The sequence below is a fragment of the Danio rerio genome, chromosome 20 (assembly GCF_052040795.2).
Source record: "Danio rerio strain M-AB ecotype USA chromosome 20, GRCz13ab, whole genome shotgun sequence".
Classification (NCBI taxonomy): domain Eukaryota; kingdom Metazoa; phylum Chordata; class Actinopteri; order Cypriniformes; family Danionidae; genus Danio; species Danio rerio.
The window spans coordinates 6,667,665-6,682,500 of NC_141040.1; the positions used below are offsets into that span (position 1 = coordinate 6,667,665).

Below are 14,836 nucleotides of genomic sequence, written 5' to 3' on the forward strand. Positions count from 1 at the left end.
TCTCTCTCTCTAACAGTGGCCCATTTCACCTGCTGGCGGGACTTTTCCTCTTGGCTGCTGGCGTGACTTTTCCTCCTCTCTTTTCCTCTCGCCTGTATGCATTCCCGCGGCTGTACCTGTGCATTGTCGCGGGAACCGACCAGATTTCATGTGGTGCGGGAATAAATTTCCGAGTAAAGCGCGGGAGTGGTCGGTAACCATAGTATAATTTTAACAGGAGTCGGCGGTCTCACAATATCGCTCCCGAGTGAGCGAACAAGCAAGCAAGCGCGTGTGGCCTGTGTGTGTGTGCGCGAGCGAGCATGTTTTTTTGGTGCTGTCTATGTTTGTGTATGTGTGTGAAAGAGACAGTGTGGTGGTGTGTGTCCGTGCGTGTGTGTGTTTATACAGACAGCTTGTTATAGCCACCCACCAAAATACAACACTGTGTATGGAAAGCATCGTCATTGCACCGTGATGCACCGAGATATCGAATTGAACCGAATTGAACCTGGCATGATAGTCGTAACCGAACCGAACCGTGAGACCAGTATAGGTTCACATCTCTACTAAGCAGCCCCAGATAGCACAGAAAGCTGTCATTTCTTACCTTATGCTCTGCGCTTCAGGGCCATTTCTCCTGTTTTTTTAGTGATGTGCATAAGTAATCCTTTTATATGTCTGATGTGGTCCAAACACAGTGAATTATGTTTGATCAAACAAAAGAATAGTGAAATATGAAAACAATGATCGATCCCTGTGGCTAATATAGCACCTTTCATCAGTTGGAATACAATAACTTTTGCATAGATTATGGTAGAGACATTTTTCTTTTTTCCTATGATTACAGACATGTGCAAGAACCACTAAAATTAATAACAGAAACGTAGACCACATAGAACCTAAAAGGTACACTTTCAAATATAAGTTTATAAAAAAAAAAAATACAAAAAGCGCCTCTTTTTTTAACGATGCCTAGCGCAAGCTACATGATTGGTTGGCTTTGTAGTGCTGAGGAGTCTGGGCGGGGCCGAGAGCCGTGCGAGCCCGATGGAGCGAGTGTTTACAAATGTGGAGTCCCGTAAGGGAGCTCCGGATGGCAAGTTTTGTTTTGTGTTTACCTCACGGTTAAAGTTGTTGCAGGTCCCCCAGTTCCTGCCTCGAAATGAGCGAGTTTGAGCCACTTGTACATTAAAGAAGCGTTTAGAACAAAACAAAACACCAGAGAAGAAACTCGACACAGAGGAACATTAACACCTCACTTGCAACTAGCGTTTCGAAAGTGCTATTGCAGAGGAACACAGACAGCATGCAGAAGTATAAATGCACAGCTACGCATGTTGCATGCGCCGTGGGTCATGCCGATCACTTGACGCAGAAGTATAAACCAGGCTTAAGGCTTGATCTGCAGACATCATTGTGATCTCTTGGCACTGTCAATTTGGAAACCTGCATGTCCGGAGATGTTTATATTTTTTTTATTTGGACTGCAAAACCTAGTTCAACCACAGTGATGTTGATCTTACTCTACATACCGCACCTTTTAATTGTCTTCAAGTTGGTTATGCAAATTCATGGTCATGCCATGGTAACCAACAGAAAGTTCTCTGGTTTCAATTTTATCTGTATTGTTCAGGGCGCCACAACTGGAATCTTTTTTTAGATTGAGACCTCCGCTCATTCACTTCCTATGATTTTTAGCCGTTAAAAACGAATTGTTATGCTGCTTGATGTTGCAATGGGATCTTTTCTTATTTTATTGCTTAACTTTTTATGTATAGTCAAGACCAAACTTGTTAGAGCAAGTAGTTTTGTTTTCTGCCGTTTAACTACATCAGAAGTTCTAAAACAAGCGCAAAACCTTGCACACTTCAGCATTGCAGAACAAAGTCAATACAGCTCTAAAAAATGTAGATATTTTTGTTTGTTAATGCGAGTAATGGCTTTGGTTACATATTTGTGTACTATTCAGGTGGCCTCAAAGACTCTTGGGAACTGTACCACGTGACGCTAGATGTCTCTAGTAAATTCAGAGTGGTGTTTGAAGGAGTTAAAGGAAGAGACACCTCAAAGGGTGGTCTGTCTCTGGATGATATCAACCTCTCCGAGACCCAGTGTCCTCAACACACCTGGCGTATTCGGGATTTTACCAAACTACTTGCTACAACAGCTCCCGGCTCCAAAATCTACAGCCCTCGCCTGCTGTCCCCAGATGGTTACTCATTTCAGATTGGCTTGTACATTAATGGCTTGAAAGACAGCCCAGATAAAATGGCAATCTACCTGCACTTGACCTCTGGGCCTCATGATGATAATCTCCAGTGGCCTTGTCCATGGCGGCAGGCTTCAATGGAGATGATGGACCAGAACCCAGACATCCAACGCCGCATGAACAACATAAGGATGATTACTACTGATCCAGACAAGACCTCCACTGACTGTAAGATATAAACAGGCAAAGACATTAAGCACTTTTATGATATGATGTGCACAGTATAGATACTTGGATCCTGATTATTAAGACTATGTCTGTTTGTTTAAAAACTGTCTTTTCTTAATCCTTTAAGGTTAAAAAAGTGTTTTGGTCCACGTCGAATAATATACTGACACAACTAAATAGTAATAAGCAATTAAAATAATAATGATAGCCTATGGATAAAAGGTCGACCAGGTGGATACGATGCCTGTTAATCTTTGTTTGTTCACATCAGCATTTTCAGGAGTTTTCCAAAGTTGCGTTCACGCTAAAACTTCAGAAAATGTATAAATCGTGTTAATTTTCTAAACTAAAAAGCTTACTGAAATCTTACAAAAGTTCACTGAGAACAGATGAAGAGTTGAGATGCAAAAACCTTTAAGTGCCATCTGAAAGTTTCTGCTAAAGTGAGCATTTCTCTTTTAGGAGAAGATTTCAGATGCACTTCAATTTCATTTTTTTGCATCTCAACTCTTCAGATGTAATTCCTATGGTACAGATTCTTGTCTTACTACTAAATATTTGATGAATGGTGGGGACCTCTAGAGAGCCACAAGGGAATGTTAAGGGGTCTATAAAAATCTTACAAAACATGCATGAAAATAATAGAAATATCTATCTATCTATCTATCTATCTATCTATCTATCTATCTATCTATCCATCCATCCATCCATCCATCCATCCATCCATCCATCCATCCATCCATCCATCCATCCATCCATCCATCCATCCATCCATCCATCCATCTATCTATCTATCTATCTATCTATCTATCGTTCCGTCCATCTGTCCCTCTATCTATCTATCTATCTATCTATCTATCTATCTATCTATCTATCTATCTATCTATCTATCTATCTATCTATCTATCTGTCTGTCTGTCTGTCTGTCTATCTATCTATCTGTCTGTTTATCTATCTATCTATCTATCTGTCTGTCTATCTGTCTGTCTGTCTGTCTATCGTTCCGTCCATCTGTCCCTCTATCTATCTATCTATCCATCCATCCATCCATCCATCCATCCATCCATCCACCTATCTATCTATACACACTATATTAAAAGTAAAAAGATAAATAAATGGCAATTAAAAATAAATTGATAAAAAATAACTTAATTTACAAAGCAACACAAATCGAGTCTAAAATGATTCTAATAAATTATCAAAAAAATTGTATCTCTAAATAAATACAGTACCATATAAGAATAAAATAGTAGTAGTAGAAGTCAACATTTGCAGTGGATCAAAACTATTGGACTACACTCATTCTTGTCTTTTTTTTTTTTTTTTTTTAAACCACTTCAAATATTGACTAGTATATGATTAAACTGTACTTTTTCGACATAAAAAAACACATTTTTTGACATTTATTTACAGACGTTTATTTAAACCCATTTTTTTTTTTGTATAATTTTTGGATCATTTATTCGACTCTTAATATTTTTTATGCAATATAAATATGGAGTTTAAATACAAATCTACAGAGAAGCATTCTACAATTATCAAAGGGGCTCCCTTTCACAAGAATAATCGTACTTAAGTGATTCAATCAACCAAAAAAATGTAATAATTAATCATTTACATGTGAATAATGTAAAGACGTGATGAATTACAAAAGATTGTTTCATAAACAGAAGTGTCTCTATTTGTTTTGCAGCCAGTGGAAATGTGGAGTATTTCTGGGATGATCCTCGAAAAGTGGGCAGTCAAGTCACTGACACAGACGGCAGTACATTCTACCGGGGATCAGGTTATGGGACGAGCAGTTTCATCACACATGACCGTCTGAAGAGCCGAGGCTTCATCAAAGGAGATGATGTCATCTTCCTCCTCTCCCTCGAAGGTTTGTGAGCAGCAAGTTTTGTTATTTCAGACTGTCAAAATGGTTAGAAATACGAGTTCACTGAACATGTAACTTCATCAATAGACGTAACTGGACTACTGGAGCAACAGGCAAGAGAGTTTCAGAGCCCAGAATTTGTAGATCTGCGTTTGGAGATGCAGGAGTCCATCGGAAGCTCAACAGCAACAGTGGCGATAAGTGTGTTTGTGGCGGCTGCCATGTTCCTGGGTATTGTCGTGAGCGCAATGATCTATGTGCAAAGGCGACGACGACGACAAGAGAGAGACACAGAGATGGAGCCAGAGAGGACAGATGGCTGTGAGTATTCCTCTTTACCTGGGGTGTCCAAACTCACTCCTGGAGGCCCGGTGTCCTGCAGATTTTAGCTCCAACTTTCCTCACCTGCAAGGATGTTTCTAGAAAGCCTACACTCTAAAAAACGTTGAGTTATTTCTTTAACCCAATGGTTGAGTTGAACATATTTGGTGCTTTGTTGGGTTATTTTTTACCTTTATTAGGTTATTTAATAATGACTCAACCAGTTGGGTTAAATATTTGATGCTTTGTTTGGTTATTTTTAACCTTTATTTGTTTTTTTTATTTTACAACTCAACCAGTTGGGTTAAAATTTAGAATTTCAACAGTCACCTGATTTAACTGACACAGAACAGCTGTATTAATATGCGTAAGCAATGTTGTTTTTGAGTTATAACGTTTAAGCTATAACGTACTAATATATTTTTTTAATCAAATTACCCTTAGTGTCGTGTTTTTTTATATCCGTTTCACCAGCACTCTAATTATTAATGATATACACACTAATTGTTGATGATACAAATGCACGCTTCATAGCCGATAAAATGCTTTCTCTACCTCCCGTGTTCATCTCTACAGTTTTTTTTTTTATTTTGGGAGAAAATGATACATATTTGGGGTATTCGGCTGTCATTCTTGCCTCCATTACCCAGTGGAGACATTTATTAATTTACACAGCCATGATTTGAAAATAATAGTAGTACTTCAATAGTTATTCCATAATGGAAAATAACATTTAATCCAAATAACCCAATTCATTGGGTTAAATTATATAACCAAAAGCATTGGGTTAAAAATAACCCATAGTTGGGAAGGTGTTATAATAACCTATAATTGGGTTATATGTTGGGGTATTTTTAACCCAACTATTTTAACTGAGTAATGAGAGCTTGATTAGCTAGCCAAGGTGTGTCTGATTGGGGTTGGAACTAAACTTTGCAGGACACCGACCTGACGAATTTGGGCACCCCTGCTCTATACAATTCAAATCCAGATAACTGTTGCATTACTAAATATACAGTGGACTATGAGAATTACAGAACAATTTATAAACACCTGATTTTTCAGAAATAACGTTATCTTCATCATTCAAAATGTGAAGGAATTTTAGTTGTGGCTATACAAATAACCAAATCGCTTAAGTATTCAAGCACTTTTAGGAGTATTTTCAAACTTCTCCAGCATTTTACAACTGTAGAAAGTGACATTTGCATACACATAAGTAGTTCATTACGTTATATCAGATGCTTTGTTATAGCATTATATATAGCATTAAAAGGAAAACTTTTTATGCCTGTTGGCCCCATTTCAACATTGACTTAGTGACATTTACTCTCTTATATGTAATGTAAAGTATTTTTTATTTAATGCCATGTCAGCAACCAAGGCTATTTTCATGGCAGGAACATTTCAATAATAAATATACAATTAAAAATAAAAAAAAACACAAATTAAATAAGATTTTTAGCGTTAATAAATGATAAAATTCTAAAATCTTGTCTGGTGTCACTGCATAAAACAGGTTTCTGGAATCATTCAAAGCAGGACAGTCCAGTAAAATGTGTTTTATAGTAAGGGGAATGATGCTGTACAAACACTGAGTAGGGTTTTCACCTTGGAGCAAAGAAACATGGGTTATTCTTGTATGTCCAATAGTGGTAAAACCACTTGATTAAATCTAGTCTTTAAATGTCTTAAAATTCTGTGTGAGATTTCAGGTTGTATTTCATATAATTTGTTATTTTCCAATGCATCCCATTCCTCAGCAACTCGTTTAAAATGTAAATATTGATAAAAGGTCTCGTCTCTGTGAGGAATTTGGCATTTGTTCACTCTCTTATACGTAATTTAGATCTCATCCTAAATGTGTCATTCATTGAGCTTTCATTTTAATTTATTTAATTTCAAAGGGCACAGATAAAAAAAATATATATATACACACACACGCAGTTTAAGTCAGAATTATTCACCCCTCTTAATTTTTCTTTTTTAAATATTACCCAAATTATGTTTAACAGAGCAAGGAAATTTTCACAGTATGTCTGATAATAATTTTTCTTCTGGAGAAAGTCTTATTTGCTTTATTTCGGCTAGAATAAAAGCAGTTGTTAATTTTTAAAATGCATTTTAAGGTTCAATATATTAGCACCTTTAAGCAAATTTTTGTTTCGATAGTCTACAGAACAAACCATTGTTATACAATAACTTGCCTAATTACCCTAACCTGCCTAGCTAACCTAATTAACCTAGTTACGCCTTTAAATGTCACTTTAAGCTGTGTAGAAGTGTCTTGAAAAATATCTAGTCAAATATTATTTTCTGTCATCATGGCAAAGATAAAATAAATCAGTTATTAGTTAGTAAAACTTTTAGGTTTAGACATGTGTTGAAAAAAACAGGAGCTAATAATTCTGACTTCCAATGTTTAAAGCACTAGAAACAAGAATTTTCCCTGGGATAAAGTTCCCTGCTTTTGATCAATATTATTTTTAAATTGTGCTTCAAAATACAAGCATCTCATGAAATATGCTTAAAAACTGTTCTTATCCGTTTGGATGATTCAAATATGAACAAGTAGTGACTTTGCGATTTAGGGAATTGTAGCTTGTTCTGTAATTCTGATCTCCACCAGCCGTACCATAACTGTATTTAATGTCCATCAATCTACACTTTCTTTTACAGAACCCAAAATGCAAGGACAGTGGACTAAGAAGCTGGCTCTTGTGATGCCACATTCTTGTAAAGTTTTTCTAAAATCTACTTGGTCATGTTTTCACTGAGCAGGATCTACTGGATCCTAATTCATCTTTGTAAACTTATGTCCCCATCCCCTCCTAAAAAAATATTTACAAAAATCAAAATGTGTAAATAAAAATGACTTGATCAAAATAAACTCAACTATTAATGCTCAGTTTATTAGTGTTTTTTTTTCTTCATCATTTGTAAAACAGTGCTGGCATGTTATAAATTAAGTAATTAAGTTAAGTGATCCAAATTTCTGAACTTGTAAACAATGCATTGCCCTATTTAGATGAGAAACACCACATCCTCTGAGACCATGACCTGGTTGTCATCCTGCATACACTCCAGCAGTAGGTTAATCTCGTTCTGGTCAAACTCCTCGTCCTGGCCTTGGTTAATGTGAGTCAGGAGATCAGGAACTGCCACAGATTGAGAGCGGGTCACCTTAAAGGCATTCACCAGAGCAGTCTTGAAGGTCTTAAATCTAAAATAGTCACAAAAGCCAAAGGGTCACATTAAAATCGGTCAAAAGTTACTCCATTTTAAATGTGTAGTTAGACTGTTTATTAAAAGAGAACAAAATCTCCATAGAATAGTGAAAGAGAAACAAAAAAGGAGAAAAATAACTAAAAACAGGCAACCAAGACTATATTAACTCCACTGCAGCTAGGTAAAGATGTAGATCAGGGGTATCCAAACTCGGTCCTGGATGGCCGGTGTCCTACATATTTAAGCTCCAACGCCAATTAAGCACACCTGAACCAGCTAATCAAGCTCTTTCTAGGCATACTAGAAACTTCCAGGCAGGTGTGGTAAAGCAAGTTTGAGCTAAGCTGTGCAGGACACAGGCCCTCCAGGACCGAGTTTGGACATCCCTGATGTAGATCAAGCAGAACATTTCCAAAAAGTCTGTTTATTAAAAATGTACAGTTTGGTTCCATCCGCTGCATAACACATATGCAAAATAAGTTGGCGGTTCATTCCGCTGTGGCGACCCCAGATTATTAAAGAGACCAAGCCAAAAAGAACATGAATGAACATCACAAATGGATTGTTTCCCCAGGAAGTGATTTTATTCTTTTGAACTATAGATGGAAACAGCAATTTTTAATGTTTTATGTGATATTTTTTAATTTTATGCACCAAGTTAATTCACAGCTTTGGATGAAAACAGCAGTTGTGGTGCAAAGGTGGAATAATGAGGTACTACAATTGGACAAAGAAAGTCTAGAATGCGAGTATAAGTAAAGAGGAGTCTTTTGTACCTCTCCTGACTGATGTCTGTTTTCTTCCTCTGACTGCTCCTCTGAGACGCCGGCCTACTCTTCTGACTCGGCTGAGCTGTCACAACATTTACCAACATGATTTAATGCAGTGATGACTGACGGACATTCCTCAAGAGCATAATTTACCATTTATTTGATTGTAGCATGATTTAATTAATACTAAATGCATAGGGAACACAGTACGCCTATGTTAATGCTTTCCAGTAAACATTACTTTTGAAAAAACACTATAAATTCTAGGAAGGGAAATTTGATTTAAAAAGTTTCCCCAGCATAAACGAACATGATTGATGACATGAAATGATTTTAAAAAGCCTTTTTACTTACTAAAAATATATAAACATTCAAATTAGACATCAAAAGATTATGTAGACTGATTTTAACTAGAGATGGGCAAAGATTAATTGTGATTAATTAATTAGCATCTATCAAATCTGATCTTTATTTTGTATTGGATTCAAGTCAGGTGATTGGCTGGGCCATTCAACAGCTTGATTTTCCTTTTCTGAAAGCATTTGCGAGTTTGCTTGGCTGCGTTTTGAATCATTTTCTTGCTGAAATGTTAACTCTGGTTTCATCTTCATCATCCTGATGATGTAGATGTTGGACTGAAGCAGCTGACATTAAATTTACAAAGGCAGATAGTTGCTGAAGAACTACTGAGATTTTCAGCAGCTGTCTGGGCTTTCCCTGCCCTTTCTACACCTCCCTTTCTTCATGTTTTCAATACGTTTGCCCTACATTTCATTTTATTACACATAACATTTGTAATAGGAATTGACCCTTCACTAAGCCACACCCAAAAACCGCCACTCACCAATCATGGCTTAGCAACCGTAGATACGCGCAGAAGCTCTGTCAAGCTTTCGAGAGAGGAAAACGGGCTAAAGCGTTGTGCATATGGATTGTGCATATCTGATACCCGGTATCCTAAAAGTTTGGATGGGGTGGTGGAATTGTTTCCCTTTTCAAATCCAAAAACCCAAGAGGAGAAATGCCAGCGTGGATCAAGCTCTGTGAGGGGCGCTAAAGGAGTGGAGCTAAGTTGGTTTTGTTTTGATATTCCGGACACATTCAATAATAGACCCACTGCAATAACAACTCGCACACCTCTTACCCTAAACAGATCTAAACTGTGTTCCTACAAAAATACAAAGCAGGTTATGTTTCACAGCAGTCCCTGCTAAAAAATCCAGCTTAAACCAGCCTAGGATGGCTGTCTGGTTTTAGCTGGTCGACCAGGATGGTTTTAGAGGGGTTTTGGCCACTTCAAGGCTGGTTTTCAGCCATTTCCCGCCTGGTTTTAGCTGGTCAGGCTGGGAGATGACCAGATAAAACCAGCTTGACCAGTCTAGCCAGGCTGGGAGCACAGCCAAAACCAGCTATGTCCAGCTTAAACCAGGAGTGTCAAGATGGTTTTAAATGGTTTTAGCTGGTCAATTTCCAGCCTAACCAGCTAAGACCAGGCTGCAAATGGCTGAAGACAAAGCCTGGAAGTGGCCAAAACCCCTCTAAAACCAGGCTGGTAGACCAGCTGAAACCGGCCAACCATCCTAGGCTGGTTTAAGCTGGAATTTTCAGCAGGGGTCTTTCTTGTTTTCGCTTGATATCATGAGCACTGCTCCGCTTAAGCCTTCGCCATAGTTGTCATACTAATAGCGATCATATTTCCATCTGTTTAAAGCTACGAATTTTTGAAATTACATATCAACAGAACAAAACAGAGATATGATCCCAATCGGAGTACTTGCGATCAATATACTTTACCCGCAGCTGTTTTTGAGAAATTTATAAGCCTCATGTCCATGTCAGAGCTACAATTCACTGATGTCTTCGTCTGTCTTTTGGAGATTTAGTCATTGGTGATGATGTTATAGTGGGTTAGTGTCAGCTTTTATATTTAGTGTGACTAATATTTGCTGGTAGGGAAAATCTATGTTCACTTCTGTTTTGTGTATTTTAATTTGCATTTCAATTTATTTATTAATTCCATATAACAGCAAATTAGAATAGAAACGATACAAAGAGAGTGTACATACGTACAGACAGTGATAGGTGTACATTATTATGGATAAATGATGCTAATATTTGGCACAAATCCATCAATTTCCACTTTCTGGCTGCTCTATGAATGAATTATGTTGAAGCTCTGTCCATGCTTGTTTCCTGGTCGGTTAGTAATGCTACATTTCATTGCACAACAATTAATCTATCAGGCTTTTTGGCTAAAAATAGAGAAATCTCGGTTTAATTAGTTATTATTAGATTATTTTTAAATGTCATCTCTCCTGCTGTGCATGAACTAAGCTGTTGAATGGTCAGTGGATGAGGCGGCTAGGCTAACCTAGCCTCAATTTTGATTAAATCATTTTCTAATCGGTTGCCTATTATGTGGTGAATATACCCCTGTGATGCATACTGCAGTCCTTTTTTTGTCTGGCTTTCTCAGATATCTCACCCGTTTGCCAAAAATGACTAATTATATCCCTGGCCATTTCTGACACTGGAATACACACATTAAAATAGACGTTGCAGGCCCGAAAGTTTGACAGCCGTAGCAACAGTAACTAAGGAGGGCGGGGCTTAGCGAAAGGTCAACTAGTTTAGTTTTCTTTGCATATTTGGGTTTCTTTGGTTGTTACCAACATCCAGGTAAAATGTCAAGTCAACAGCACCATTTAAAATAGGTTTTCGAATAAAAAATGGTGATAAGTTCTATATTTATTTCCCCTGCTTTATTTTGTCAAAACAAACTTTAATTTAGCATGCGATTAATCTTTGCCCAGCACTAACTTTAATATATAATATCAAAAGGCTTTTTACTTGCTAAAAAAAAAGGCATGCACTTGAATTCAGACAACAAGAGGTATACGATTGTGCAATAAGTACTGGTCTACCATGTTGTATGATATTGATAGAGCAGGGGTCCTCAAGCCTGTTCCTGGAGATCCACCTTCCTGCAGATTTCAGTTGCTACCCATATCAAACACACCTGAACCAATTAATTAGGACCTGAACACCACATGATAATTACAGGCAGGTGTGTTTGATATGGGTAGCGACTGAAATCTGCAGGAAGGTAGATCTCCAGGAACAGGGTTGGCCACCCCTGATTTAGAAGCTTTAGAAATATGAAATATGGTTATATGGGTTAAAATTCAATGTATAGGTGAAACTGTGATTGCCCTTGACCTCCATTTAGTAATCAAAAATAATCAATATTGCTGAAAGCATAGGTAACAAAGAGCCAAACTGAATGATTTCACCTACTATTTTCATCTTCAGTGAAATCATAAGGATCCTCATCCTCTCCATCTTGTGTCATTTCCACACCATCACCATCTTTGGAGATGCGGGAGCGCTTCCTGTAGACATTATTAGTTCTTATCTGCCATTTAAAAGATCCACATGACCTTCACGCTCACCTGAGGCTCCTCTGACTATCAGTCTCTTGGCTCTGAGAGACGTCGATCTCCGAGTCCTCTGGTACCTTTCTCTTCTTGACCTTCTCCAGAATCTACAAAGCCATAGCACCTAACATTAGAGAGCTAAATAAGCAGATGCAGATGTGAATGATTATGTACCTTTTTGAAATACGCAAACTGCATGAGTTCAAGTGCAGCTTCTGCATCGGCCAGGTCAACGGTTTTACTCATGCGGGCTTTGGCATGGGCTGTAGACAATCGAATCATGGTTTCCAGAGCTCGAGCGGTCACAGGCATCGTCTGTGAGAATGGACACAGTTGAATGCAAATCAAGCAATTCCAGAGCAACCAAAATATCACATTGAAGGAGCCATATATGTAGTGACTAAGTAATGGGATAATCTGGTATAGTGGATGCAGTGGTGCAAATGATCTTTAAAAGATTTGTTTAAAAAAAAATAAATAATAAATAGTGGGTTCGCATAAAAATTATCTAAAACTGCATGTAATGTTTCTGTAAAATTTGCAATAATTATTTTATGTTATAAAATAATTGTTTTGAAAATAATTACAGTATATGTTACTCTAATGTCCATATTTGCTTTGCTAGTACCCAAAAGTGTCAATATGTAGATGTAAAGACTTACTCTTCTATACAAAGTCGATTTTACAACATAAAAGTGCCCCAAAAGTCAAGCATAAACCAAAGGTTATACATAAGTGGACATTACAGACCCTTGCAGAGTCACTGTTGACTTGGTCGTGGCTCCGGAGTCTAGAATATTCCTCCGCTATATAGTCTGATGCCTCCTGAGTCAACACTGGCTTCACCAGCTTGGCCACGTGGATGTACTTCCTGATGAACTCCATTGTAACAATCTTCTCCCTTTTCAAAAGGATTATCACAGAAACTCACTCATGCTACGCAACTTTTTTTCTAAGGGAACAAAGACCATTTATAACTAGATGAAGAGAAGCATACCTTTTCTTCCTGTGGCCATGCAGGACATTGTCTTTTTTCTCATAGATCTGCAACTCCTGCTCAGATGCTTCTGTGATGTTTGGGTCTTCTGTGGCGAACACGTCCACTGTACTTCCCAGCGGCATTGCTGTTTGTGCAGACACAATACTATTTAAAACAACATTTCATTTTGTGATTCCAAAGCTGAATTTGTAACATACTTTCTCCGGTCTTAAATATCACAAACCAGTTGTAATACACACTTATGTCCTTCTTAATTGTCAAGTTGAATTAATTTTCAGTTCTGAATGTAGAAAACTACTATTCCTACTTGAAATTTTTTGTGGAAACTGACACTTTTTGCAAGATTTTTTGAAGAATGGAAGGTCCAAAAGATCACTACATATTTGAAATATTCATATTTAACAATAGTTTTAAACAATGAATGCATTCTTTATGAATAGAAGTAATTATTTCTTTTTTAAATAATAAAAAATTTAAAATCGTATGCCAAACTGTTCAATGGTAGTAGTAGATCACTGTTACTGTACCACTAAAATGAAGCAAGTAAATAATATATATATATATATATATATATATATATATATATATATATATATATATATATATATATATATATATATATATATATATATATATATATATATATAAATATTTATTTATTTATCATTAACAAAGGTTAGGTAATGCTTAATAAATGCGTTATTCATTGTTAGTTCATGTTAACTAATGCATTAACTAATGCACCCTTATTGTAAAGTGTTACCAAAAAAGGATGTGTTTTTACATTTATTCTATACTGTTGATCGCTACATTTGTTCAAAGTTGTAAAAAAAATGCTTTGATTAGTGTTTTTCCACCCCATAATTACAAGTTCTCTTCTCAAAACTGTAAAAACCTAATAAAATTAAAGTGGTGATAAATGTAACTTGCAATTCTGAGGGGTGTGTGTGTGTGGGGGGGGGGGGGGGATGTACGCAACTAGAGTCAAAAAAAAGAAAAAAAAAGGAAAATTTCGTATTTAAGATGTTAACACAAAATTGCAAGATACAAACTCGATTACAAAGTAATAGCTTACAAGAAAAAAAAAAATTCAGAAATGCAAAAAGAAAAAGAAAAAAAATTGAAATGTGAACTTGAAATTGTGTCAATTCTGAGAGAGAAAAAAACCTATCAAAGTTATCAGCTTGGAATTCCACCATAATTGTTCTTAACAAGCAATTGAACTCATGCCAAACAACAACAAGCTTCTAGCACTTATCTCCACCCATCTCTAGAGGTGGTTGTGTTTTGTCCAGCAGAGGTCAGTCTCACCTGTTCCCTCTGCTTCTCCCGGTGCTCTGTAGCGGTGCATACGCAACACATGCTCCGAGATCTCCTTATCACTGTCAGGATCCATCTGATCCAGAACTATGAAGAGCAGATCAAATCTGGAAAGCAAGGAATCCTGGAGCCCGATGTTCTCCATGGGGGTCTTATACTGGTCATACTGGATAAATGAATCCAATTGAACACATTAGAATTAACAGAATATTAAATTCTCAATTCTTGATAGAAAGTACTTATACCAGTCAAGCCACCAGTCAATATTTACCCTTCCGTACACTGGATTAGCAGCAGCTAACACACTGCAGCGAGCGTTCAGCCTTGCCTGAATCCCAGCTTTGGAAATGGTGACCCTGCCCTGCTCCATCACTTCATGGATGGCGGTTCGGTCCATGTCTGACATCTTATCAAACTCATCAATGCAAACCACACCTCTGTCAGCAAGCACCATAGCTCCTGCCT

General features: G+C 37.2%; 3 protein-coding genes across 5 annotated transcripts in view; 1 reads left to right on the forward strand and 2 right to left on the reverse strand.

Moving 5' to 3' along the window:
* The window catches only part of mep1ba (meprin A subunit beta a), a 22,810-nt gene extending 15,283 nt beyond the window's left edge, over positions 1–7,527 (forward strand). The window contains 4 exon segments of the mRNA NM_001076621.3: positions 1,952–2,419; positions 4,113–4,298; positions 4,383–4,616; positions 7,296–7,527. Coding sequence (NP_001070089.3) covers positions 1,952–2,419; positions 4,113–4,298; positions 4,383–4,616; positions 7,296–7,297 — 890 coding nt within the window. The 3' untranslated portion in view covers positions 7,298–7,527.
* dsc2l (desmocollin 2 like) overlaps positions 1–14,836 on the reverse strand; it is a 1,349,056-nt gene that overhangs the window by 546,493 nt on the left and 787,727 nt on the right. The gene's annotated exons all lie outside the window — the stretch shown is intronic.
* mcm3l (MCM3 minichromosome maintenance deficient 3 (S. cerevisiae), like) overlaps positions 7,508–14,836 on the reverse strand; it is an 18,307-nt gene continuing 10,978 nt past the window's right edge. The window contains exons 9-17 of one of the 2 annotated variants that reach the window (XM_087296276.1): positions 14,643–14,836; positions 14,363–14,537; positions 13,049–13,175; positions 12,802–12,952; positions 12,226–12,366; positions 12,067–12,158; positions 11,912–12,006; positions 8,621–8,696; positions 7,508–7,839 (exon numbers count right to left, since the gene is read on the reverse strand). The exon at positions 14,643–14,836 is cut by the window's right edge and continues 15 nt beyond it. In XM_087296276.1, the coding sequence (XP_087152402.1) occupies positions 7,641–7,839; positions 8,621–8,696; positions 11,912–12,006; positions 12,067–12,158; positions 12,226–12,366; positions 12,802–12,952; positions 13,049–13,175; positions 14,363–14,537; positions 14,643–14,836 (1,250 nt within the window). In that variant the 3' untranslated portion in view covers positions 7,508–7,640. 2 annotated transcript variants of the gene reach the window in all.